The sequence below is a fragment of the Drosophila erecta genome, unplaced genomic scaffold (assembly GCF_003286155.1).
Source record: "Drosophila erecta strain 14021-0224.00,06,07 unplaced genomic scaffold, DereRS2 tig00000126-arrow-pilon, whole genome shotgun sequence".
NCBI lineage: Eukaryota > Metazoa > Arthropoda > Insecta > Diptera > Drosophilidae > Drosophila > Drosophila erecta.
In genome coordinates this window covers 6,218,887-6,240,952 of record NW_020825209.1, presented here as the reverse complement: position 1 = coordinate 6,240,952, position 22,066 = coordinate 6,218,887, and the positions used below count along the sequence as shown (strand labels likewise).

The following is a 22,066-nucleotide window of genomic DNA, read 5'->3' as shown; positions in this document are numbered from 1 at the left end:
ACGCAGCTCATATTTATTTAGATTTGTTTATGTAGTATTTTATCACATTATTACACACAAAGGTTAAAAAACAGTTTCTTAACTTTTTTCCATTACAAAACTGTGAGATTCTAACCATTCTTTACCAATACGTTACCTATCCTAAAATGCTCAATTCGAATATTGGATTTTAAAAGTATATTTTTTATTTTTAATATAAAAAAAAAGAATTTTCTTGAAAATGCAGAATTGATACCTAATGTTGACTTATTTTAAACTAAAAACACAATATTAATTCCAACGCGAAATCGAATGGGGATTGAAAAGCTTCGCACTACTTTCGAAATCCCTTGCCCAGCAGCCCAGGAGTTTAGTTTCATTGAGATACTTCAGCTCAGCCCTTAGACTCGGAACTCCGTCGACACCGACTGACTTCGAGCTGAACTTAAAGCAAGCAATAAGATACACACTCGCTCACACACGCACGCACAACCACACACACGAACGGGATGAACAAGTCGCAGAAGCCCAGCAAGGTGAAGCGGGGCAAGCGGGGCGGGGGCGGGGGCGTTGGCTCCAGAACCCAGCCGCAGGACTTCGTGGAGGCGCAGGTGGAGAACGCGCGCAAGGCGGTGGAGCGCAAGCTGATCTACCTGTCCGAGTCGAACCGAGGCAGTGCAGCCAGCCGGACGGGCAAGCGGAGCACGGCGGGCGCAGGCGGAGCCGGAGGAGGAGGAGCAGCGGGCGCCGGCATAGCCGCCCATGCCCAAGGTCCGCGTCGCAGGCGCAGCAGGAGGAGTCCGGCAGAGGCTTCAGTCCAGGAAGGAGGAACCGACGAGGAGGAGAGATCGCCGCTGGAGAAGACGTACAAGCACGAGAACAGGAAGCGCAGCAGTTACAGTTGTAAGTCATACATACAATATCATCGATTTGGGTACCACTTCTACATGATCTTGGTGCCTATTTAAGCTAGACACACCGAATTTGGTATACAGTACGTTATTGGTAAACGAAACTCATGTGCATCGTAAAACAGAACATACAAGTGTTATCCATTTAAAAACTCGCCACTTATCGCTTGTTGAGCTTAATCAGGCTCCACCGCTTTCCAACAGTGTTGCTGTCTCCACGTCGCAACGGTCTTACGCCCCGGAACTACGAGGCCGAGGAGGCGGAAATGGCTGCCACACTGGCCGCCCAGCGGACGTCCAGCGGCACGACGAAGCCGGGCCAAGCCGGCGGCGATGCCGGGGAGTATCGGACGGGAACCTTTGGCCGCCTGCAGCTGAAGCCGCTGAGCAGCTATGCCACGGACCAGCAGCTGCCCAGCTACTCGTGCGGCGTTTGCGGGGCCAAGTTTCACATCCGTTCGCTGCTGGGCGCCCACCGGCACATCCACGACGATGACTTCAAGGTGCGCTTCCGCGGACGGCGACCGCGGGAGAGCAGCACCGCCCTGACCGCCGTACATCTGTGCAAGCACTGCGATCGCTCCTTCGACCTGGAGCGCACGCTGCACATCCACCAGCTGAGCCACTGCAAGAAGATACCGCCGCAGCTGCGGCGCAAGTTGGCCTTCACGGAGCTGGCGCACGAGAAGAAGGCGCCGCTGCCCAACTTCCAGCGGGCACAGCACTCGGTTCACCAACAGGGAAACAGCGCCGCCACCAAGCAGCCACAGATGACGCAGCAGGAGAAGCTCCAAAAGATCATCATGCGCGAGTCGGCGGTCCACGAGCGCTGGCGCTAGTCGGTTCTCATCGCCAATCGCCAGTCGCCAATCCCCGATGCCCATCCCCACCAGAAACTGGCAGCAGAACCAACGCTTGCTTCCGAAGATCAGGAAAACCATGTAGAAACGAAGGGAAAATTGTTAAGTGTAGGGCATGTAACTGAGCGGCATAACTGGAATAGGAGACTCACCTGTTCCGAAGACCGCAACACACTGGCGTTGAATAGTCACACTCCATTTATGAAGGTCAATTAAAGCTAAATTTAGAGGCCTGGAATGGGTGCAAGTGTAAGCAAGTGTATTAGAAATGATTAAATTGGCGAACTGAACAATTGCTGTCTTCAATGAGATGTTATTTCCATATACTATGTATAATGTGCTTGGCTTCCTATTATGCGGCTTAGCGGAAAGGTAACAGAATTCCGAGCACAGAGTGATCCTACATCTACTTGTATTGTGTAATTTAAAGTCTGTGCCCATTTCCATTAGGGCGCTTAAGGTATAACAAACAAAAAAAGGTATATAAGGTATGCAAAGAAATACTGCCAAAAAAATTGCCAAGGAAAAGCACGATATCATCGATAGAACGATATTTTTGATACTTAGCTCGTGTCATCAATTCGATAGCCGTGTATCGGTACGATAGCAGTGTATCGCTACGATAGCCGATCCCCTCGTTTCTCAAAGACACTGGACGGCACGCACGCCCGTTGTGCCATCGGCGCTACCTTGCCTTGCCGTCCCGCTCGAGCTTTGGCGGCCAAGCTCAAAGCGGCAGCTTTCCGGCGCGGTGCGCTATCTCTTTCGCCCTCTCGGCGGTGGTGGGTCGTGTGCAGGGAATACAGTTAGCATCGCAAGATAGGCGATGAGCGGCGATTCGGGCGGATCGAAGCCATCAGTCGATCGCAACAGGTGCTGGTGGTCGCAGGCGCGAGCTGTGGAATCGAACGGAATCTTGGTGGATTGTCGGGAGTCGCCTGGGAGGCATAGATCACATCTGTCCGCTGTTATTCGTATTGTATATATATTTTTTTCCGTGCTTTTCGCGACTCTTCGCATTTCTGTGTTTCTGTGCCTCTGCGTTTCGTAGCCAAAAATCACAAATATCGCAAATATAACCTTCAATTCGCCATAGCAAACGCGTGCAATGAGGTAAGAATGGACAAAAGCAACGGGATATGCAATCCGTGTACAGTGGGCACTCAGTAACTCGAACCAACAGAATTAGGAAGGCAAAGCAAATGTACCAAAGAGTTTCCATATCAAACCGTAACAGTGTTCGAGTTATGAGAGTTCTCCCGCCCCTTATACCATTAATTAATAGCCCCATATCGATTTCTAAAGACCTTGACAGTGAAATCACAATTAACTAGCCAACTGTGACCATCCAAATGTCACCGGTGCAAATATGTAGCGAAGCCAAAACACTGTTTTCGAATTAGACACAACTCATTAATTTGCGACTGAAAAAACATTCAAATCGAGAAATTGTTACACGTTGTGCTTTTATTTAACAACTTTCAGTTTTACGTGTTTTTGCCCATACAAAATAGGCATAGAACCGCTTATTATTATTTTTGCACTTGTGTAAACACAAAACGTAGAACAGGTACAACAAATCATTTAGTGACTTAAGGTATTAGATATTTGACGTAAGGCAAGTTGAAGTTGCTGATTCAGATCTGTATCTCTGTGCGCCGTAATTAAGTTGCCCCATTATTTTTGCCACCAGTCGAGTCGAGAGTCCCAGATCCCAGATCGTGTCGGATAAGATATATCAGTAAATATGCCCATTTGCAGTGTAATTGAGTGCTCCCTGCACGACATCGTTGGGTAATTGTTTAATATGGGGTCCCATCTGATAATCTAGCCTATAAGACATCACATTTACGGATATGTAATTAGCTCTAGATCCCATAATCTCAGGACCCGAAATGCGTCATACCCATGGCAACGCGTTCGTTTGCAAAAGAGTTTATCAAAACTTGTCGAATGTCGGCAATTAGCTTTACGACGGCCCATAAGATATAGTACTTGGCTCAGATATGGCCAGTTATAATGGGTTTATAATTAAGTTTATGGCGCTGGCAGATCAAAAAGACGGAAATTCTTTGGGTCCCGTTCATTCAGCGTTTGCTTTATGCGCTTTATGGATATGCGGCGATAAGATTGGGATATCACATGCCCATGAATTTTTGTGAGCCTGCGACCCCCGCGAAGGCACTGCCAATGAAATCATCAAACTGCGACTATTATGGCTATGATTTGCCAGCTGATTTCATTGGACGCTAACAGCGAACGCTAGAGAAACTGGTTTCCAGCCGAGGGGATTCCCCCTGCCACCCAGATTATTTGCATAATTCATGAGAAAACCCAGCGCAATCAACGCTGGCAATGACCGTGTATACCCCACCAGCTATACGTATGCCCACTTCATCCGGAACAAGCCTATCGAGCCGTACACCCCATCTGCACCTGCCCATTGGTCAAGGATGACTTTCGTTACTCCCGGCAACGTCACAGACTTATCTTCGGCACTATGCGATTTCGATGATGGGACACTTTTGGGTGGCAGGTAGGCCACTGATAAATGAAAATGAAAATGTGAGTGTTGATTGAAAGCGTTTGCTTGTCGCAGCGGAAATCATCTGTAATTAAACGATGTCAGCATTCCGCAGATCACTTGATATCTCCGCGGAGCAGGAGGCTTTCATCTCCGAAAGCGGCAAAAAAAAAAATTACACATCTACTGTGGTGTAGTATGCGTAATTTGCCATATAACAGAAAAGCACTTGAGTTCCGCAAACAATTTGATCACTTTTTATCAGTTGTTTAAAGATCGCTTCAGAATCGAGTGCACTAGTAAGTATTTTGAGGATGTTTCGGAATTTTTATTTCTCTATCGGTTCATAAACTTTTACGGTACACGGTTTCGTGACTTTGAAATTCCGAAAAAGCCTACCTTGATAAAGACGGATAAAGGGGCTATAATCCCGAACCGCTAATGGCACCTGTTGACGGCTCCCGATCAATTGGAGGCACCACATTGCCACCGATGGCTGTAAACCCATTAAAGATGGGTGTGCCTGAATGAACCGAATCTTATCGTCGAACAATAACCATATAATATGCAGATCCAGTGGGTTTACCATGCAGGATGACGCGGCAGAAAGTGGATTCGCAAGCGATGGCCCTTGAGGATCTTAATCTGCAGACGGGCCGCGATTATCGATCGTATGGATCGAAAAATACAAAATTTGGGACCGCTAATTTCGGCATGACGGGGCACCAAATCGAAGTACTTGCGACTTTCCTCCCAAAGAAATCTACGTTAATTATAGAAAATTGCCTGTTAATAGCGCTTGAGTTTTACGATCTCTGTTTTGGCATTTTTATTGCCTGTTATCAAAGACATGGGCACTCCATTGGCGATAAGTCACCCTCTTCCCGGCCAGAACGTAGAAGGCATGTCCGGACTCATCCGGACTGACTACGTATGTACAGACAGACCTACGAATATCCCTTTGTCATGGGCCACTCCACAGAGTGGGCCAATCATCCACTGGCCATAGAGAGGCCTTTATAGTGGGGAGCTACTGAATCCGCGGATAGCTGTTTTCATTCACCTGGCTTCCAGATAGATCGATCGCAATGATTCGGCTAATTTGATTTAACTGGGCCCCAGTGCCCAGAGATTACACTCCTGGCTATCAAGTTGGCCGACATAAGGGTCTGGAGACCGTTCCATTCTTACGCTTTGTTTACTTCGGGATCGTGACAATTATAAATCTTACATTATCTCTGCTTGCTTTTTTTATACTAATATACTTCTAACAAGTCCATTACTTGCACTTAATATACGAGTGTATTATGCAATGAACTCTTATAAGCCAGTTAAGCTAAACTGGCTAGTTTTAGAATTCGTGATAGATTGCATTAAGTTCCTTTCATCGAGTCCTTAGTTTTCATGTCCATTTTATGAACAAGCTTTACATAGTTGGGCAAACGAAGAGTAGGGTATCCCCCTGGTCGAGTCGGTCGGCCATTGAGTGACTCGGCGGATTGGCTGATTTCCGATAGCGGCGTCCAAATCAAAGCTAATCGACACCGCCGCTCCACCGCTCCACTCGACCAGGTCCTCGAGCTCTTCAGTTTTGAGGGCCTGGGGCTGATGGCGATGGCGATGGCGATCGCTACGGATCTGTCGATTGAGTGATACTGATGAGATTCCCCACTTTCAGGATTGTGTGGAGTAAGAAGCTCTTTCTATGGCTGCTGCTGGCCGCCCTCCTGGTGACGGCACTGACCCTGGGCCTGGTCTTCGGTCTGAAGAACCGGGATGCGCTGTACATCAGCGGCGCCGTGGTGTCCAACGGCATCGGTTGTGCGGCGGTCGGCGGAGATGCGCTATCCGATGGCGGTTCCGCGGTGGATGCAGCCATTGCCACGCTGCTGTGCGAGGGCCTGCTGTTGCCCCACTCCATGGGCATTGGGGGTGGCTTCGTGGCCACCATATACACGCGCAGTAGCAGGAAGGTGGAGACGGTGATTGCCAGGGAATCGGCACCGGCGGCTGCGCACAAGGACATGTTCGTGGGCGCGACGGAGATAACGGGTGCCAAAGCGGGTGCGGTGCCCGGCGAGATTCTTGGCTACTGGGAGATGCATCGGCGCTATGGCATTCTGCCATGGAAACGCCTCTTCGAGCCGTCCATTAAGCTGGCCCGCGAGGGCCATGTTGTGTCGCGCTATCTGGCCTCCGCCATCCAGTCGAAGCTGGAGAACATCAAGGCGGATCCCGGGCTCTCCGCCGTGTTCCTCAACGCCAGCGGTGAACCGTACGTGGAGGGTGACTATATGAAGCGTCCTGCCCTGGCAGATACGCTGCAGCGGATCGCCGAGAATGGAGCCAAGGAGATCTACGATGGCGGCGAGACGGGTCGCAAATTCGTCGAGGACATCCAGAAGCTGGGCGGCATCATCACGGAGCAGGACCTGCGCGACTACACGGTGCGCTGGGAGAGCGATGGACACGTCTCGGCCCATGTGAGTGGCACCTACACGCTCTACTCCACGCCCATGCCCAGCAGCGGACCCGTTCTGGCCTTCATCCTCAACCTGATGGCCGATCTCTATACGGACAACGAGCAGGTCTACTGGCAGCGCACGGTGGAGGCCTTCAAGCACGCCTATGGCCAGCGTACCAATCTGGGCGATCTGTACGCCGATCCCGTCAGCGCCGCGTCCATCAATGCCACCCTGGAGGACTTGCTCAGGCCGGAGTTCCTGGAGAGCATCAGGAAGCTGATCCACGACAACAGCACATCGCAGGATTACCTCTACTATGGCGCCAACTTCACCTTGGAGGAGGACCATGGCACTGCCCACATGAATGTGTTGGCCACCAATGGAGACGCCGTGTCCATCACCAGTACCATCAATAACTAGTGAGTGTTCATATAATATTCTAATTAGTGTTTAGCACCAAAAAAAACAGCTCAACGAACTTGGGATAGGTTTGAGATAGATATTTTTGGATTTCTGGAATTCTCAATGGAATTTCAATCGTCTCAACCTTACTTTCTTCTCACAAATCCATTCTTTTAAAATTGATTTGAATGGTAAGCATTTCCTGCACTCCAATCACAGCGCACGGAAAATGTTCGCACTTTTTTTCCGGTGTATAGACACCATTCGGTGTGGCCGAACCTGTGCGCAACCAAGTTGGAAGCTAGATGACACTTTTCACCATACCCAACATGTGCGAAGGAACAGCAACAGTGGTGAGAGTTCTCTCCCAAAAACAAAACAGTGCAAGTGAGCGGTGCACATACATATATTAACATTCTCCTTATCCACCATGCTCTTGAACTGAAGCTGCAGGTTCGATTGGACTCATTTGAAAAACAGGGGAAACTCCTGATTTTCACCTTGGCGGAGAAAGCAATTGGTGTCGCTAGCTACGAAGTTGTTCATTTTCAACGAGCTGGCCATCAGGCAGGGTATTTAACTGACTTGCAACTGTTTTGGATGGGTAAAAGTGTACGGAAGTCCAAAAATTGTCTATACACAAGGCCTGCAAGACCTATCGCCGAAAAATCTTTTGTGTTTGTGTGTAAATAGTGGTTTGGAATAGCGGTTTTCCCATATACCAATATTAAAAGGTCGGGTTTGAGTCCGCGCTAAGTGCGCTGTCTAGGACATTGCGCCTCAAGAATTCGCGCTGTTAATCAACTTTCGTCTATATAGTGCTGTACTGACATTGCAACCCTTTCCAGTTTCGGCGCCAAGGTGGCTTCCACCCAAACGGGCATCATCCTAAACGACGAGATGGACGACTTCTCCACACCGGGCGTGATCAATGGCTTCGGTGTGCCCGCCTCGCCGGCCAATTACATTTACCCCGGCAAGCGTCCCATGTCCTCGATGAGTCCGTGCATTATTGTGGACCAGGATGGCAATGTGCGTCTGCTGGTCGGAGCAGCAGGTGGCACTCGCATCACCACCAGTGTGGCAGCTGTAAGCACTTGGCATTGCTCGCCGCTTAGCGTTTAACTATAATTGAGGTCCTTATCCATCAGGTGATCATGAAGTACCTGCTACGCAAGGAGAGCCTCACCGCGGCCGTGAACAATGGCCGCTTGCACCACCAGTTGGCCCCGATGCGCGTGAGCTATGAGCACGAGGTGGACAGCAGCATCAGCGACTATCTTAAGCAGGTGGGCCATGAGCTGTACGAGGAGCCCGCCGGCTCCAGCTTCGCCGCAGTGACCGCCATTGGAGCGCTGGATCAGCCGGAGCCCTTCTACGATCGCCGTCGCATCGGCAGCTCGCTCACTCTGGCCAAAACCAACAAGATGCAGCATTAGGATGCGTGTCCCTTGGGGTATCGTGATTTTATTTATTTAACCTAGTCCGTAAGTCGCAAGTGCCGCCGAGGCCTGCGAATAATGTTTATCAGTATTTCGAATAGTCAGTGTTTTCGAAAATTCCTTTTTTTATGTACATAACCAGGCTGTGAGTGCCCGATGTATCCAAATAAATGGATTTGCAATGTTCATACCGTATGTGGTGCCAAAGGCTGTCCCCTTTCGGGTGTACCTAGGTATCGGTTATTCGAGGTTGGTGCCGAACAGGCGATCAGTATTTATAAATACTGGTTGATAAACTATTGTGTACACTAATTTAAATTTTTGGTATGTGACTTTTTTGGTAGGGGTTACTGGGCCGAACAAATCTAAATTGTACCGTAGGTACAGGTGAGAAAATGAGGGGTAAAATGAAAAAGTGCGTACAATGAGACTGAGACTTTAGGCGCGATTCCGAGGCAAGTTTTTCGAAAAAGGATGCGAGTTCGTTGATGGAATTTGTCGGCGCTGTGCGCGTCGTCTGCAACATGTTGCACAACATGCGGCGGGGTGAAGTGTAAGTGTGTGTATGGTGGTGGTGGTGGTGGGTCTGCTGGCTGGGCAACATTTTCATTTTCGACTGCGTTTGTTACCACGAAAGACTTAAATGCCGAACCGAACGAGTTCTTCAGTTGTTTACAATTTGTCGTTGAGGGTGGATTACTTCGTCGCGAGTTTCGTTCGTGCATGATGCGGTTGTGGTTGATTGTATACATACATACTATGCACAAATCCAGTTCTCATTTTGTTATTTTACAAATTCTCAGCGAGCGCATGAACTGGCAGCCTATAGCGAGCAGCTAATCACAATATTTACGGCAGATTCGTGGACGCAAGGAAACTCAACCTACAGCCAATCGATTTTCTAGTGTTATCGAAAAACATTTTTCATTCTTTCATTTCGTTCGCAATCAAATGAAATCGAATCAAATGAAATCAAATCAAATCACAAAGTCACATCGCATCAGCTGAACCGAATCGAATCGAATTGAAACGAATCGAGTCGAGTCCAGCCAAGTCGAGTCGAACTGAATCGAATCGCACTGAATTGAATTGAATGGAATCGCACTGAAACGAACGAGAAAGAATAATAATAATAGTACTAGTAACAATACTAGCAATACTAGTAATACTGTAATAGTAGTAGTAAGAGGAACAGGAGCAGGAACAGGAATAGGAATACACATACTCATAGCGATAATGAATTGCTACAGAAAAAGGCACTTTCTATTGTGGCTCTTGCGTGCAATGTGTATGTTGCACTTAACCGCGAGAGGGGCATATGCCACAGTTGGATTGCAAGGAGTGCCGACATGGATATACCTCGGCCTCAAGTCCCCCTTCATCGAGTTTGGCAACCAGGTGGAGCAGCTGGCCAACTCCAGCATACCACTGAACATGACCAAGGACGAGCAGGCCAATATGCATCAAGAGGGCCTCCGCAAGCTCGGTACGTTCATAAAGCCAGTGGACCTGCGGGACTCGGAGACTGGCTTCGTTAAGGCCGATCTCACCAAGAGACTGGTATTCGATTCACCGAACAACATTACATCTCGCCCTATTCACCCGATACAGGAGGAGATGGATCAGAAGCAGATAATCCTGCTCGACGAGGATACCGACGAGAATGGTCTGCCAGCCAGCCTCACCGACGAGGATCGCAAGTTCATAGTGCCCATGGCGCTCAAGAATATATCACCCGATCCGCGCTGGGCGGCCACCACACCGAGTCCCTCCGCATTGCAACCGAACGCTAAAGCCATCTCGACCATTGTGCCCTCGGCGCTGGCCCAGGTGGATGGGGATCCCACGTCCAACATCGATGATTTGAAGAAGCACATACTCTTCTTGCACAACATGACCAAGACCAATTCGAACTTTGAGTCGAAATTCGTCAAGTTTCCGAGCCTGCAGAAGGACAAGGCCAAGACATCGGGAGCTGGGGGCTCGCCGCCCAGTGCCAAGCGGCCCCAGCGGCCGATTCATCAGTATTCCGCGCCCATAGCGCCACCAACACCCAAGGTGCCTGTGCCTGATGGTGGCGGAGGCGGAGGCGGAGGAGGAGCTTACAATCCCGGAGAGCAGCCGATTGGTGGCTACTATCAGAACGAGGAACTAGCGAATAATCAATCCCTTCATAAACCCACAGATACCGACTCCCATCCAGAGGCCGCCAGCAGCAATCGTGGCCAGAAGAATCCCAGCGAGCCCCAGGTGATTCTGCTCAACGAGACACTCTCCACGGAGTCGTCCATCGAAGCGGATCGCAGTCCATCGATAAACCAGCCAAAGGCGGGTACACCTCTGCGCACAACAAAGCGACCACCTTGCCTGCGTAATCCCGAGTCACCGAAATGCATACGTCAGCGTCGTCGGGAGGAGCAGCAGCGACAGCGGGAGCGGGACGAGTGGTTCCGCGGCCAGTCGCAGTACATGCAGCCCCGATTCGAGCCCATCATACAGACGATTAATAATACGAAGAGATTTGCCGTATCAATCGAGATTCCCGACTCGTTTAAAGTATCCTCCGAGGGATCGGATGGAGAGCTGCTCTCGCGAGTTGAACGCTCGCAGCCCAGCATTAGTAGTAGTAGTAGGAAAATCATGCCAGACTATATTAAGGTGTCCATGGAGAACAACACATCCGTCACGGATTATTTTAAGCACGACGTTGTGATGACGTCTGCAGATGTCGCCAGCGATAGGGAATTCCTTATCAAGAACATGGAGGAGCACGGGGCAGCTGGCTCCGCGAACGGTCATCACAATGACACGGCTCCAACTGCAGACGCATACTCGGAGACAATCGATCTTAATCCCAATAACTGCTATAGCGCAATAGGTCTAAGCAACAGCCAAAAGAAGCAATGTGTTAAGCACACCAGTGTGATGCCGGCCATAAGTCGGGGCGCCCGAGCCGCCATCCAGGAGTGCCAGTTCCAGTTCAAGAATCGCCGCTGGAACTGCAGTACAACGAACGACGTGACCGTATTTGGTCCCATGACCAGCCTGGCCGCTCCCGAAATGGCCTTCATCCACGCCCTGGCCGCGGCCACGGTGACCAGCTTTATAGCTCGCGCCTGCCGGGACGGGCAACTGGCCTCCTGCAGCTGCTCCCGTGGCAGCCGACCCAAGCAGCTCCACGACGACTGGAAGTGGGGCGGCTGTGGCGACAACCTGGAGTTCGCCTACAAGTTCGCCACGGACTTCATCGATTCACGGGAGAAGGAGGCGAATCGGGAGACACGTGGCGTTAAGAGAAAACGCGAGGAGATCAACAAAAATCGCATGCATTCCGATGACACGAATGCTTTCAACATAGGTATTAAACGTAACAAAAATGTAGATGCTAAAAACGATACAAGTTTGGTAGTGAGAAATGTTAGAAAAAGCACTGAGGCTGAAAACAGTCACATACTCAATGAAAACTTTGATCAGCACTTATTGGAACTAGAGCAGCGTATTACCAAGGAGATACTAACATCCAAGATAGACGAGGAGGAGATGATTAAGTTGCAGGAGAAGATCAAGCAGGAGATTGTCAACACCAAGTTCTTCAAGGGCGAGCAGCAGCCGCGCAAGAAGAAGCGGAAAAACCAGAGGGCTGCTGCCGATGCGCCCGCCTATCCGAGGAACGGCATCAAGGAGGGCTACAAGGATGGCGGCATCCTGCCGCGCAGCACGGCAACTGCCAAGGCCAGGAGCCTGATGAACTTGCACAACAATGAAGCCGGACGGCGGGCGGTGATCAAGAAGGCCAGGATAACCTGCAAGTGCCACGGAGTGTCCGGCTCCTGCAGCCTGATCACCTGCTGGCAGCAATTGTCCTCCATCCGGGAGATTGGCGACTATCTGCGGGAGAAGTACGAGGGCGCCACCAAGGTGAAGATCAACAAGCGTGGACGCCTCCAAATCAAGGACTTGCAATTCAAGGTGCCAACCGCTCACGATCTTATTTACCTAGACGAAAGCCCCGACTGGTGCCGCAATAGCTATGCCCTGCATTGGCCGGGAACACACGGACGTGTGTGCCACAAAAACTCCTCGGGACTGGAGAGCTGTGCCATCCTCTGCTGCGGCCGGGGCTATAATACCAAGAACATTATAGTTAACGAACGCTGCAACTGCAAATTTCACTGGTGTTGCCAGGTTAAATGTGAAGTTTGTACAAAGGTACTCGAGGAACACACGTGTAAATAGAGTTAGAGAGCGTTGAACAGCGTTGATTGAATTCAAATGTCTTAATGTTTGTGACTAAGCCATGAAGGAAATAATCGTATTTAAACAAATAATTATTTATTGAAATTACATTTAAATTAATGATTGTATTTAATAATTTCTACTCATTTACCGGCTTTTAAGCACTACCAAACTCAATCGGCGGATAACATTTAAAAGCCCCCCATTTTAATTGCAAACCATATTGCTTCTTCTTAAAATGCTAAGAAATTATAAAAAAATACAAAAAAAAAAAAAAACACTGCTAAACAAAACCACCTTACTTATGTATAGCTTTTAGAAATCATTAGTTTTAAGTATAATTCTGGTAGGGTTGGCCTTCTTCAAAAACAAAAAAGAACATAGTGAAGGTTTCAACACAATTTTAAAGAACTGTTGTATTTTTTTTAATTAAGATAATATTACTGATATATAATATTAAATATATTACTGAATGGAATAAGTCATTAAAGCGACCTTTTCTTAAGACTTTCCTTCTAGCTTTAATGGACTACATTCCCTTTGTTCGAACGGCTAAACAAGGAAGATATCACGGGCCGAAATAATGTATATTTGCTCTTGTAACTATCTAAATAACATGGGAGTAATAACCTTTTTTTCAAACTAACACATAGTGGCCAAATCCCATTCGTTTACCTCAAATAGTTGCTCTTAATCATCCTCTTTCTTTACCTTTCATTTGCCCTGAAATTGTTTAACACAGACTGGATAACGAGTTCCATTTATAACATCCAAAAGAAACCTATTTTTATACTGAAATAGACAAGCGATATACAATTCTTGAAGTTTTTCAGTTCGTAGGATCATTTTGTGCTTGCATCCAAATGAACTCCATTGCTAAAGGACAGCGGCAGTCCATTCAGGAGGATCTGGCTTTGAATCTTCTGCATCCTGACATGGTACTTTATGCTCGCCTCGGGCAGGTTATCGCCGAAGCGGTTCTCCAGGAAGGCGGACTCCACCGTGTAGATTCCGCAGACGATGGCGTCTTTGCAGAGCTTCTCCAGGCGCGCCTGGAGCAGTCGATAGTGGCGATACATGGACATTCTCTTGGTTATCTTAAGCTCGTCCAGCCAGTAGAATTCGCTGAGTGTGTCCATGGCAACCAGTTGTATGGCAGGATCATTGATGATCGCATAGCGGGCATCAATAAGGGAGGTGGAAACATCATCATTCGAGAAACAGTTGAGGAATCGCACGCGACTCACGCATTCGGCGGCAATCTCGGCCAGCTGCTCCTCCGTGGGGCATTTCTCAGCGACCTCTTCTCCGACAGAGTACGCCTTCAGCTCCATTTTAATGCTCTTGGCCAGAGATTCCCGGCTGATTTTGTGACTCAGATTGATCAGCACGACGCTCCACTGGCGACCACCGAATTTGTAGGGCGCCAAGCAGTGGGCTACCAATTGTTGGAGCACCAGGCTTTTGCCACTGTTCCCGCTACCGGAAATCTCCACCAGCGTGTCCGCCTCAAAGCCGCACGGGCCAAATACGGCGAAGTGAAGTTGACGTGAGCCCATTTAGTTAAATTTACAAATTTGCGCCCTGGAATAAACAATGGAGTTATCGATTGTGGCCGTTATCGATGACAGCCAGCTAATATTGAATGTCGCAGTGCTGAAACATATTTAGTTGTAAATGGAACTGGGCCATATCAAGTAGATACCTTAGAGCAGCAAGCCTTTCGTTATACTGTTCAGTTAGCATTTCGGCTAATATAACACACATACATCAAATATTTTCATTTTCACCACTTCTTGTTATCGCCCAGCCGCCTATCGCTGCTGGTGCCTAAATTAGGCCTAACGCCTGCGCATGATAGAGAAAAAGGCATAACGCGTTGTTACCAGTTGAACATCGTTTTCTACCATTTTTTGTTTACGTTTGCACCGCGAATATTCGTGCACCTGCACTCGCTCAATTTGCTCAAAGCCAGCGGCGCCTTTTCGCCGGCAAGTTGCTCCGCTCCGCAAGTTGGAGTTAGTGTGTCAGTCCTCAGCCGGACGAGGTGGTGGACTCCAGTCAGCTTCTCGCCCCAGCACTTGTCATTATCGGCGGGGCGCCTTTGATCATTCGGCGGCATCTCGAATCCGAACCGAAAGTGGTTCTTTTGTTCTCTTTCTGCTTTCTTGCTACCTTTCCCCGCGTCCCGCGCCCTGCGCCGTGCTTCTTCTTGCTGGCCACCTAGACACGTCAACAGATTTGGAATTTTGTAACTGGAATCGGAATCTGGCACTGGGAATCGGAAACTGGGAGAGATGCGCGTGAGCACCATCCGCAGCGGTCGCATCTGCCGGCTGGCATTGTGCCTCCTGGTGCTGCTGCCGCTCCTGTATCTGCTGGCCAACTGGAGCGATCACCACAAGCGCGTCCAGGAGGCGTATCACACGCGCTTCGGCGGACACAAGTTCGCCCACCAGCGATTGGAGGGCAGGCCCAGGGAGGTGCCCAAGCTGGTCGATGGTAAGTGGCACAGAACCGAGGATAGCACCACTATACCCTTGGGTACCAGTTGTCATTATGATGTGGTAGACCAGGATAGGGATACCATTAATATTCCTGACTCACTTATTATATCATTTAATAAGGAAGGACTATTATCAGGACTAGGGACATAGAGTAGTTAAGATTGCTGGTCCATTGAAAAGACCGACTTGTTTGCTTACGCCAAACCCAGCTAAATTATTCAGTAATCTTTGCCATATACCACTTAAAACCGGCTTTTGAACCAGTTAACATATATACTCTTCTAAGAAGGCTTTATTACCACGTTAGGCATGAGTAAAGTATTGTTGAAGGTTAAAGGATAAGCTCTTCCAACCTCCATACATCGCAGAGTCAATTCCGATCCTAACTCAAAAGCCCATCTGAAATAATTATCGTATTCTATTATACACTCTCCAAAACCGGCTTTGTAATGGCCCTAACCAACTATCAATTTCGGATAGAGTGAGAAAAGAACCTCACAAAAGTCCCATTCCCATAGCATCTTTACTACACAGCCTCCAAGACCAGTGTGTCTTAAATCGTTTGTATCAAATGATATTCATTTCAATTCTAGTGGTAGAATACTCCATACAAGACATTAGATGCTTAGATGAAGGCATGCCAAAGGGCTAAATGACCACGTCTAAAATTAAGAGCCACGCCTCCTGCAAGCGCACACAGTGGCTAGGCCAATATTTAAACAATTGCTGTACGCTTGCATAAGCATTTGCACGCGCCACACTCATAGTTCATTTTGCGTGTTTCAGGCCTGGGCAACTTTGAGCCGAAAGATGTGAAGCCACGTAGCGGACCCGGCGAGAATGGAGAGGCCCACAGCCTGTCGCCCGACAAGAAGCACATGTCGGACGCCTCCGAGATGGAGTACGGCATGAACATCGCCTGCTCCGACGAGATATCGATGCACCGATCGGTGCGGGACACGCGGCTCGAGGAGTGCCGCCATTGGGACTACCCCTTCGACCTGCCGCGCACGAGTGTCATCATTGTCTTCCACAACGAGGGCTTCTCGGTGCTGATGCGCACCGTGCACTCGGTCATCGACCGTTCGCCCACCCACATGCTGCACGAGATCATTCTGGTGGACGATTTCTCCGACAAGGAAAACCTGCGCAGCCAGCTGGACGAGTATGTGCTGCAGTTCAAGGGGCTGGTCAAAGTCATCAGGAACAAGGAGCGCGAGGGTCTCATCCGGACGAGATCCAGGGGAGCCATGGAGGCTACAGGTGCGCATACTCCATATCTAAGCTATGCATATTGCAATCTGTTATTGCATAGCTCAAGACAGCTTATCGCATAGTTCAAAGCACGTGTTATTTGATAGAAATAGTTTTTTTTTAATCTTAAGTTGTGCGCATCAAACGCTAAACGCCAGCTATTTGGAATTTTAATTGGTGATAGCTTCACGTTCCACTTTTCGGCAATGATGAATCATTTAATCTGCAGACGCACTGAATTTCATTTTGATTATCTCAGCAGAATAGTATTGTAGTCTAGTATTGCATTTGATGATGCATAAGATGCATAAAAATTAAAGCAAAGCACACATTTTATATTACACCTTATAATTATCCACACAAACACTAAACTGCTTTGTTTCCGCAGGTGAGGTGATCGTCTTCTTGGACGCCCATTGCGAGGTAAACACCAACTGGCTGCCGCCGTTGCTGGCCCCCATTTACCGGGATCGCACTGTGATGACCGTGCCCATTATCGATGGCATTGACCACAAGAACTTTGAGTACCGTCCGGTTTATGGGACGGACAACCACTTCCGCGGCATCTTCGAATGGGGCATGCTGTACAAGGAGAACGAGGTACCACGTCGCGAGCAGCGCCGTCGTGCGCACAACTCGGAACCCTATCGCAGTCCCACGCACGCCGGCGGCCTGTTCGCCATCAATAGGGAGTACTTCCTGGAGCTGGGTGCCTACGATCCGGGCCTGCTGGTCTGGGGCGGCGAGAACTTCGAGCTGAGCTTCAAGATCTGGCAGTGCGGCGGCAGCATCGAGTGGGTGCCCTGCTCCCGCGTGGGCCATGTCTATCGCGGCTTCATGCCCTACAATTTCGGCAAGCTGGCCAGCAAGAAGAAGGGTCCGCTGATCACGATCAACTACAAGCGCGTCATCGAGACGTGGTTCGACGATACGCACAAGGAGTACTTCTATACGCGCGAGCCACTGGCACGCTACCTGGACATGGGCGATATTAGCGAGCAACTGGCGCTGAAGAAGCGGCTAAACTGCAAGAGCTTCCAGTGGTTTATGGACCACATCGCCTACGATGTGTACGACAAGTTCCCGGGACTGCCGGCCAACCTGCACTGGGGCGAGCTGCGCTCGGTGGCCTCCGACGGATGCCTGGACTCCATGGGTCACCAGCCGCCCGCCATCATGGGCCTCACATACTGCCACGGCGGAGGGAACAATCAACTGGTCAGGCTCAATGCCGCTGGCCAGTTGGGCGTCGGCGAGCGCTGCGTGGAGGCCGATCGGCAGGGCATCAAGCTGGCTGTGTGTCGCCTGGGAACAGTCGACGGCCCCTGGCAGTACAACGAGCATACGAAGCACCTGATGCACCGCGTCCACAAGAAGTGCATGGCCCTGCACCCGGCCACGCAGCAATTGTCATTGGGTCACTGCGATGTCAACGATAGCTACCAGCAGTGGTGGTTCAAGGAGATACGCCCGCGCTGGTAAGTCCAGTGTGGATGATCAGCATGATGGGGAGGACAGCAGAAGGAGGATCAAGGAATGGATCACATGGGTTTCAGCCGGGGCAACGGGGGCGATATTTTAGACAAAAGCAATTTAGTGAAAATGAGAAATGGAATTGTTGTTGGTTTTATAACACATACACGTATATACACACGAAACATACACACATCTGCATTTATGTAACGCACTGTACATATGCACTGTCGGCACTTGGAAATCCCCCAGCTAACTGGGATCCACACGAGGGCATTCAATGCTCGGCGTATAAATCCACAAGGATATTATTAAAGCTTAGGAGTTTCGATTTTGTAAAACAATTTCGTAAGAACCTTTAAATTGCGAACTATGCCCATGTAAGCACTAGAACAATTCCTCTCTAAACCACATTTGTAATGCATAAACTGAATGCTGTTTTCCAAATCGTGTGTGTTAGTAATAGTACTTGAAAACTCTTCCACGTTTTCAACATTTGTCTAAAGCGATCAAACTTTACAAAATGCACTTAGTGTAGAACGAAGGTCACAAATTAGCTGATAGTCCGCCCATTCTGATTGGTGAATCTCATACAATAGATGTTCAATTGATACTTAGGATCCAGGAGCGGGGGATTTCCGTGCCGACCTCGTGTGTCCTTGCGTATGAGTGAGAGAATGCGATGGGGATAGAGCGGAAGCGAATTAGAGGGAGATAGCGCGCAAGCGGGAAGGCGACGAGCCGCTGGCGAGTCGAGTGCAATAGAGGATTTTTGGAACGGGACGACATGGCCGCAGATTGTTTGCTTTATGATTGCCAACTCAAATGAATGTACTAACCCTAGTCTATACTCCTGCAAGTCCAACTAACCCTAGCTTAGTTTCAACGCTGCCACATTCCAATCTAATCCATTATAATCATTTGAATCCAATGCAATCCAATCCGATCCTATTTTTTTATTTTACTCTCGATTTCCGTAAAGCTCTCTGTACCAGGTAGTCGTTAAACGTAATTGATCGTTGCAAGTGCTGCGGGAGTTTGATTTTGAAACAATATTTTACATTCATGTGTAACTTTAGAGTTATCGATAAGTCTGAATAATAGCATAGAAATAAACGTTTTCTAAACACTTTACCATGTAAACCAATCTGTTGAGTGTTTAATGTTGTGGGAAAGGTCGATCTATAGCAGTCCTAAGAGTACTTTTAAATATCTAATAAAGTTCCCATCTCAGATTTGCTCATAATTTGCAACCCAATTGTACAGAACATTGATTCCTTTTAGAAAGTTGTAGAAAGTTCTTTAAATTTCATTTACTTTGACTAAACGTATTTCCTACACGGGTGCTTCGCTAATTTAAGGAAATGATTCATAACTTGTGGTCGAATGAAATCTACAATATCGATAGCCGCGTTGATTGGGAGTGGGGATGATGGTCGACTTCCAGGGAAATCCACTGGCGATAAGATTCCGGGAACTTCTTTACCCATCGAGGGAAGGGAAGCCCAACAGAGAGACGTGGGCAGGTGCCAATCCTGGGGCAATAGATTGTGGGTAGAGTTAGTTTTTGCCTAATCAAGGCCCAGAAAAACAGATTGTTTACGGATGGATAGGCCGTACTCCCGAAGTAGCCGCCGTGGTCTTATCTTCTGCCTATTGGTACACCACCGCAGCTGCCGGAGGGGCGGAGGGGGTATGATTGGATCCGAGCGGAATAACACCTAAATTGTTCAATTTAATTGAGTGGAGAGTGGAGCAGTTTTCTTATCAGCATTATTGCTGTTACCCTTCCGTGGGGTAGATGCACTGTAAGGTGAGAATGTGAAATATTGCCCAGGTTTCGGCATTATTTTGCCACTAATTCGATTATACTCTCAGCTGAAATTCTATGCAGCTTGGTAGTTGCACTGTGGAGTGCGGAGTAGAGCAGTTCCCTCGTCGGTGTGGCCCTTTTTCCGGTATTGGATTAGACATTGTCACTTGCCACTTGAAATTGGCAATGGCTGTGATAAGAGGAAACCTAATATGATTCAAAGCAAAACAATGGGCGGTATAAATGGTGGTTTCCAGACCTTGGCCATCATTCCGTGACTTCAACGCGTCGTGACTGGAGATACATAGTCCAAGCACTTCCTCCATCGAATTCAACGTCCAGGATGTCCAAGCTTAGCCTGTTCCTGTTGTCCGCCCTGCTGGGCTGCCTTGTGTCCGGCGGAGCGGCTGGAAAAATACGCGTGGCCAGCACCGGAGTCCGTGTGGTGAGTGATATCCATGAGTTTGCCGCCCAGCATCCGGGTCTGCAGATCCAGCAAATGGAGAAGGAGCTCGTGCCGGGCAAGGCCCGTGCCGGAAGCCTAACCGTGCGCTACAACATGGGCGCCCGCATTCCCGGTAAGTTCCTTAAAGCATACCCTTCGTTTGACCACCAATCACTGACTCCGCAATCTGGCATACTTTCAGGCGACGCACTGGTGGCCCAGACAGCCGACACCTACGAGTATCCACGGGCGCAGGATGTGAGCCTGCAGCTGACCTATCCGGAGAAGGGCAAGGGTGCCGCCGTGTCCTACGTGGAGCTGGTCTGCACCCAGGACAGCAATGAGGGCACCGCCTACGTGGTCGCCGGAGGCATCGGCCAGACCCTCATCTCCATCGTAGTGGAGGCCAAGAACACCAAGAACTTCTCCTACCAGGCTCAGTACTACGGAGTCAACTAAGCATCTGCTGAAGTGCCTCGTTCGTGACTCCAATCTTAAATATATATGTATTCAGGCAGACCAAAATGTTACTAACTAGATTTAAGTAATTAATTTCACTCAATTGATTGGCTAGCATAAGGGATAAGGTTTATATGCTGTCATTGTGCACCAAAGGTCTAATTGAAAACAATAATAATTAAGCCATTGCAATTAAATGAATGTACAAATATACACCGCATATGCGAGCGACCATAAATTGTTATATTAATTAAGTGCCAAGATTTGTTAAACGTCGGACATGATCCCTTAATTAAAAATCTTCATTTTAACGAAGTTTGTGTAGATCTAATCTTTCCCTGTCACTATATAAGTTTTTCACTGTGCAAGACCGAATGTCCCTATCGCAACGCTGACGAGTTGGAAATAGTAGAGATCATATATCACATACCCCAGGGTATTCGGCAATCTTGATCAATTTCCAATGGCTGGTTGCTCACGCGCCTTCCACTCGAAACCGATGACAGCCATTGCCATAAATCTGGGACAGCCACTCACCTGAATCCGCTGTGGATTCCGATTGGGACTCCGTCATGGAAAGCGAAACCAAGGCGGTAAATCATAGGGATTTCTAATATACCTACACTGACGTTGTTCAGCTTTCCCCGTATCTGGCTGGATTTTAGAAGGAATTCCCGGAGTGAATCAAGGAATTCCTCACAAAGGAATGAATCACAAGTAAGCGAGATCGAACAATGGCGTAACTCGCACGATTCCACGCGATTCCATTGGCTCAGCCACTCGGGGACTTCCTCTGGTGGCAATAAGGAAAGTATTAACTACGTCAGCCAAGAAGCGATGTGGTCTACTATATAGTAGCTGTGGCCATGCTGCGTAGACAGTCAATTGACTTTGTAGATAGGGCTATTTGTTTATTAGATTGTTTGCCATTGTGCGCCATTATGCATATCAAGGCTATGATAGTCGTGGCACAAATAAACAAACAAACACGCGCCATCGGCGGAGGAGGCATTTCCTTCATCCAGAAGCTGCACTGGCCGCCAAGTCTGCGAGTATACGAGCCATAGGATTTTATGGCTGGTTGGGTTGTCAAAAAAACCCAGCTACTATCTAACCGCTTAATAATAGATGGAGCCACGATAGCACATTAACTTAACGCCCCTTGCACTCAGTATCATCCAATCATGCGGCAAGTGTGCCCATCATATCCCATCCAATCCACAATCCATTCCCAGGCGCTCCACACAGGCGATCGGTGTAAGCTGGAGTGGAGGCTATTTATAGGAACTGATCGCA

At 48.6% G+C, this 22,066-nt stretch overlaps 6 protein-coding genes across 7 annotated transcripts; 5 read left to right on the top strand and 1 right to left on the bottom strand.

Annotated features, from left to right (window-relative positions):
• The first annotated feature begins 248 nt into the window (after positions 1–248).
• LOC6550251 lies at positions 249–1,910 on the top strand. Its single transcript, XM_026981902.1, has 2 exons — positions 249–882; positions 1,095–1,910. Exons 1-2 carry the CDS (start codon positions 489–491, stop codon positions 1,727–1,729), a joined length of 1,029 nt encoding a protein of 342 aa, XP_026837703.1. The 5' UTR covers positions 249–488; the 3' UTR covers positions 1,730–1,910.
• Positions 1,911–2,534: 624 nt separating this feature from the next.
• LOC6550250 (glutathione hydrolase 1 proenzyme) lies at positions 2,535–8,778 on the top strand. The gene is made up of 4 exons (XM_001977640.3): positions 2,535–2,863; positions 5,953–7,158; positions 7,990–8,230; positions 8,293–8,778. Exons 1-4 carry the CDS (start codon positions 2,859–2,861, stop codon positions 8,578–8,580), a joined length of 1,740 nt encoding a protein of 579 aa, XP_001977676.2. The 5' UTR covers positions 2,535–2,858; the 3' UTR covers positions 8,581–8,778.
• Positions 8,779–8,888: 110 nt separating this feature from the next.
• On the top strand, positions 8,889–13,304 carry LOC6550249 (protein Wnt-5). 2 transcript variants are annotated; one of them, XM_001977639.3, is made up of 2 exons: positions 8,889–8,907; positions 9,387–13,304. In XM_001977639.3, the coding sequence occupies exon 2, from the start codon at positions 9,820–9,822 to the stop codon at positions 12,817–12,819; it is 3,000 nt and encodes a 999-aa protein (XP_001977675.1). In that variant the 5' UTR covers positions 8,889–8,907; positions 9,387–9,819; the 3' UTR covers positions 12,820–13,304. The 2 variants fall into 2 exon arrangements, with proteins under 2 accessions (XP_001977675.1, XP_026838261.1); XM_026982460.1 differs by lacking the exon at positions 8,889–8,907 and adding an exon at positions 9,119–9,136.
• A 48-nt stretch (positions 13,305–13,352) lies between these two features.
• LOC6550164 (DNA repair protein XRCC2) lies at positions 13,353–14,633 on the bottom strand. Its single transcript, XM_001977638.3, has one exon. It carries the CDS (start codon positions 14,376–14,378, stop codon positions 13,662–13,664), a length of 717 nt encoding a protein of 238 aa, XP_001977674.1. The 5' UTR covers positions 14,379–14,633; the 3' UTR covers positions 13,353–13,661.
• A 17-nt stretch (positions 14,634–14,650) lies between these two features.
• On the top strand, positions 14,651–19,052 carry LOC6550163 (N-acetylgalactosaminyltransferase 7). Its single transcript, XM_001977637.3, has 3 exons — positions 14,651–15,321; positions 16,113–16,589; positions 16,969–19,052. The coding sequence occupies exons 1-3, from the start codon at positions 15,117–15,119 to the stop codon at positions 18,060–18,062; spliced, it is 1,776 nt and encodes a 591-aa protein (XP_001977673.1). The 5' UTR covers positions 14,651–15,116; the 3' UTR covers positions 18,063–19,052.
• Positions 19,053–19,589: 537 nt separating this feature from the next.
• On the top strand, positions 19,590–21,085 carry LOC6550162. The gene is made up of 2 exons (XM_001977636.3): positions 19,590–20,444; positions 20,514–21,085. Exons 1-2 carry the CDS (start codon positions 20,210–20,212, stop codon positions 20,768–20,770), a joined length of 492 nt encoding a protein of 163 aa, XP_001977672.1. The 5' UTR covers positions 19,590–20,209; the 3' UTR covers positions 20,771–21,085.
• Positions 21,086–22,066: the final 981 nt, after the last annotated feature.